Below are 4989 nucleotides of genomic sequence, written 5' to 3'. Positions count from 1 at the left end.
TCCTTTCTCAGCCAGTAAACTGCATAAAGGCTGGGGTTCAATGGCATATTTACTAAAGTTAATGTCGAAGTTTACCATGAATTGAATATAGGGCCATTAATACAATTAAATATTAATTGTATCTCATTAAATAGAACCTATGCACACACCCTGCTGGATAAGCAGATTTGGGCAACAAATGGATATCTTCCTACTAATTAGTATGTTCAGATGGTCAAGAAAAGGTATCTGTTAAAGTTGCAATTGATTCAGTGGGACTTGTGTAGAAGACCTTCCTGATGAATTGTGACTTTAAGGTAACTAGATACCGGTTCCTGTTTACCAATCAGTCATAGGATCTCATGAGATAATTTATCTTAATATGCATAAATCCATTTTGCAAGTATTTATGAGAATGAGATAGATAGAAAATATGTAAATAACTCTTTCCCTTCATTCCAGAAATCAGTCTAATTGCTATAAACTCTCCCCATGGAATGCAGGAAAATGTAGATCTCTATGACTGAGAGTTCGGCCAGTACAAGTTTTATTGCAAAGCTGCAATCCATAAGATACTGTGGGACAAGCCATGGCAGTTAAGCTGGCACTAAAACAAATATCTATTTCACCAGTAGATGGCTTTAACTGTACTTAACTTTAAGCTATCTTAAATAAGTATGTTTATGCTCTTTAATTAAACACTTAAATGTTGCTGTTTTCCAAATAGGGCATTTTGACCTGGGGCGGAATTCCAAGGAAAGGGAAGTCGGATCTTTCCTTGATTACCTGGATTTTCAAAGTTCTTCAGCAAGGTCTCAGCAAGAGAACTGGCTACAAACAGTGAACAAACAGAACCATTAGGCCAGATGACTGCAAGCTTAAGTAGCATGCAAACTACTGACCAAACTTTGCACCTAAGTAACATTACTACCTCTTCAGGGTCAAGGTAAGCAAACTGATCATTCTAGGTCTTTAAAAATATTCAGCTTGTTTCACTGTCATAAGCAAGGCTTGTCAAGAGAAGCTAATGGAAACTGATGACCATTTATAGTGAGTTAATGGGGTTTACAGTATATTATAAGTATTTGTATCATTGTTATAGGTAAGGGATCTGCAAACTGTGACTGTAGAACCAAATGTCTCTTTAAAAAAGAAAACTAGATTCTTGAGTTAAATTATATTGGAGAATAGGTGGGATGCTAGAATAACCTCTATGTGAAGAGAACGGCATGAAAAGTTTTTTATGAGACAAGGGATGGGCACAAACTAGCTCACAAACTAAAGTTTATGACGAATTTTGTTCGGTTCGTGGTTCCCAAACCTCCACGAACTTTTAGTACTGTTTGTAGTGGCTCTTGGCAGTTCGTGAATGGATACATTTTTCAGACAGACTTGCGCTGCTCAGTTGAACTATTTACAAAACATTCCAAGGCAATGGGGAGCGGAATTCTCCAGCCTTGGAAATGCCAGCAGGAGCCCTCCAAACCTTAACAGGCACTGCCAGCTGCCAATCCATTCTGCTCTATGTGCTCAGAATGCTATATATTCAGTCAACTCCTCTCTCATGCTTTTATATGTTGGCTGGTGACAGTAAAAGAGGGAGGTGTGGAACTTGTTAAAAGCAGAACATATTCATTGCTTTCTGCTTGTAATCTGCTCTCTGCTGCTGGGGTTTGGGTGTAGGTTGACTCAGGGCTCTGAGCCACCCAGTCTCTCTGTTCACACCAAGCAGTGGGGCTTAGCTACTGGGTTCCTCAGCTGGGGACCCAGATTTTAAACCCCCACCCTTCCTGCTTGTGATCTGCTCTTTGCTGCTGGGGTTTGGGTGTAGGTGGACTCAGGGCTCTCAGCCACCCAGTCTCTCTGCTCCAGCTGAGGACAGGGGCTTAGCTGGTGGGTTCCTCGGACAAGGGCCCACATTTATATACCCTCCCAGGGCCTGGGTGTCAGGGGTGGTTTTAGGGTTCTGAGCCACCCACTCTGCTCCAGAAGAATGCAGGGCCTGGGTGTCAGGGGTGGTTTTAGGGTTCTGAGCCACCCAGTCTCTCCAGAAGAATGCAGGGGCTTAGCTGGTAGGTTCCTCGGACAAGGGCCCACATTTATATACCCTCCCAGGGCTTGGGTGTCAAGGGTAGTCTCAGGACTCTGAGCCACCCAGTCTCTCTGCTCCAGCAGAACACAGAGGCTTAGCTGGTGAGTTCCTTGGACAAGGGCCCACATTTATACCTACCCCTCCTGATTGTGATCACCAGGAAGGTGAAAGCGAATGGAAGGGGTCTTATCACAGGGGGATGAAGCCCTCCCCCTGTGCACCAGAGGACCCTGTTCTCAGGCACCAAATCCAGCCTGCCATTGCCTGGAGCCCCACCCCAGCAGGGCATCACCAGGGATCTTGGAGCCTCCTTCCCATGCTTTGTCCATGGGGCTCTCTTAAGAGGAAAGAGTTTTTAGCAGTTCTGCCCAGACACCAGCAGTTGCTAAAAGTCTTTGTAGAAGACTCTGACAGCAGTGATTCAGACAGTGGGGGGAGAAACATCCTCCCCTTCCACATCTCAACTCCCTGCTACTCCTGCTGCATTAAGTACACCCTGCTCTGGCACCTCTCAGCCCAGCACCAGAGGGCAGTTGTGCCTTCCACCTGCTCCAATTGTGGGGCCCCATTTCCAGGCCAACGTGTGAAAACACTCCCATACCCTCCCCAGTGACCCCTGTATAGCAGAGTGCCAGTTGTGCCACAGCCATGTCCAGAGGGGCATAGACACCCAACACCTATATTCCTCCATTCTTCACAGGCACCTGCAAAATGTGCACCCCACTTTGTTGCTGCCAGAGGAAGGAGTGGTGGGCAGTGGGAGGAGGAAGAGGCCCACTCCTTCTCAGCAGGGACAAGCAGGGAGAGGAGCAGGAGGCTCCTCTAAGAAAGGCTCCCCATGCTCAGAGAAGTCATGGCCCTAGGAACACCAACCGTACCACCAAAAAGGGCAAGAGGGAGGACTCAGGAAGCACTCACTCACCTCATCGGTGAGGTGATTGCTGTGGATGGCCAGCCTTTCTCCCTTGTGAAGTACATAGGCTTTTGCTGGTTGCTGCAGAACCTGGCTCCCTGATACTCCATCCCCTTGTGGAGGACCATGAACCAGCAAGACTTGCCTTCCATTCACTGCTCCACAGTGGCGATGGACAAGCCTGAGCTCTCGAATGTGCAAGGCCAAACAGTCCTTTTTACCATGAACCTCTGGAGCAGTCAGCAGCACACTTGCCTCTCCCTCACCCCCCACTGGTGGCAACTGAAGTCCTCACTGTCTGGACTGTTGGGCCCAGGCCCTAGGAAAGGACAGTTCTGCCACCTGGCTACAAAGTGGTTCTGCTCCATATGAAGGGGATGGATGCAGACCACACAGCAGCAAACATGGCCGCCATGTTACAGAGTAGCCTGAGGGAGTGGGTGAGCAGTAGCAACATTGTCTGTTGCTATATGGTCGTGGACATTGATGCCAACATGCTGGCAGCAGTGAAGGCTGCTCACCTCAAGGGCATCATCTGCCTGGAATGAACTAGCAAGACTTGCCTTCCATTCACTGCTCCATAGTGGTGATGGACAAGCCTGAGCTCTCGAAAGTGCAAGGCCAAACAGTCCTTTTTACCATGAACCTCTGGAGCAGTCAGCAGCACACCTGCCTCTCCCTCACCCCCTACTGGTGGCAACTGAAGTCCTCACTGTCTGGACTGTTGGGCCCAGGCCCTAGGAAAGGACAGTTCTGCCACCTGGCTACAAAGTGGTTCTGCTCCATATGAAGGGGATGGATGCAGACCACACAGCAGCAAACATGGCCACCATGTTACAGAATAGCCTGAGGGAGTTGGTGAGCAGTAGCAACATTGTCTGTGGCTATATGGTCATAGACATTGACCTTCCAGGACACCACCAACATGCTCTGTGCCCATATGGCCAGCCTGGAGCAAGTCATCCCCCTAATTCGAGGCCTGGACTGGGTGCTGGCCTTACACTGCAGCTGGGCTCTGAGAGGACACTTGTTCTCCCAGAGGTCATGGCCTTGGCAGAGAGGTTGCAGGTAGGCTTTGCCACTAGGTTTTATCCTCTTTGCAAGGAACAGGAGTGCAACCTGGCCTGTATGTGTGACTCATGGATTAAAAGCAACATTGTTCTCATTAATGCAGAGCTCATGGAGTGGAAGAGTGAGCTCTACAGAGAAGTGCAGAGGCTTTGTGCCAGCAGATGTGGCCAGAGGGAATAATGGTGGAATAAGCTGGGGAGGAGGAAGATGGGGGGAGGAGCTGCAGCCCAGCACCTCTGCCTCAAAGAGCCCATCCAGGCAGAATCCCCACCACTGGTTTTCAGTGGTGAAGTGGAAGGTCAGCAGCAGCAGTGGTGGGGAGGCCAGGTGTGCAATGCTGGAGGATTTGGCAGAGGTGATGGTGAGGGAGTACCTCACCAAGTCCACTGAGCCCATCAATGCTAATCCCCTTGAATAGTGGTCACCTAAGGCCATCATGTGGCAAGGGGGTTTGTGTGGTTCAATGAGGCTGTGGGCTATGCCGTGGAGGGTCACTCAGGATGGACAGGCCACAGCAGAGAACTCAAACCAAGTGTGATCCACTGGAGAAGGAAATGGCAACCCACTCCAGTATTTTTGCCAAGAAAACCCCATGGACAGGAACAAAAGGCTACAAGATATGATGCCGGAAGATGAGCCCCTCAGGTCGGAAGGTGTCCAATATGCTACTGGGGAAGAGCAGAGGGCAAGTACAAGTAATCCCAGAAAGAGTGAAGTGGCTGGGCCAAAGCCGAAAGGACGCTCAGCTGTGGATGTGTCTGATGGTGAAAGGAAAGTCCGATGCTGCAAAGAACAATACTGCATAGAAACCTGGAATGTAAGATCTATGAATCAAGGAAAGTTTGACATGGTCAAAAATGAGATGGCAAGACTGAACATCGACATCTTGGGAATCAGCGAACTAAAGTGGACAGGAATGGGCGAATTTAACTTA

At 48.7% G+C, this 4989-nt stretch overlaps 1 protein-coding gene across 1 annotated transcript in view; it reads left to right on the top strand.

Annotated features, from left to right (window-relative positions):
- Positions 1-845: 845 nt before the first annotated feature.
- MIPOL1 (mirror-image polydactyly 1) overlaps positions 846-4989 on the top strand; it is a 213270-nt gene continuing 209126 nt past the window's right edge. Inside the window, exon 1 of the mRNA XM_015410227.1 lies at positions 846-925. Coding sequence (XP_015265713.1) covers positions 846-925 — 80 coding nt within the window. The remainder of the gene's footprint in view (positions 926-4989) is intronic.

This window comes from Gekko japonicus, unplaced genomic scaffold (assembly GCF_001447785.1).
Source record: "Gekko japonicus isolate JY-2015 unplaced genomic scaffold, Gekko_japonicus_V1.1 scaffold1150, whole genome shotgun sequence".
Taxonomy (NCBI): domain Eukaryota; kingdom Metazoa; phylum Chordata; class Lepidosauria; order Squamata; family Gekkonidae; genus Gekko; species Gekko japonicus.
Note: the sequence above shows the minus strand (reverse complement) of the source record. Positions and strands in the feature narration are given on the sequence as shown.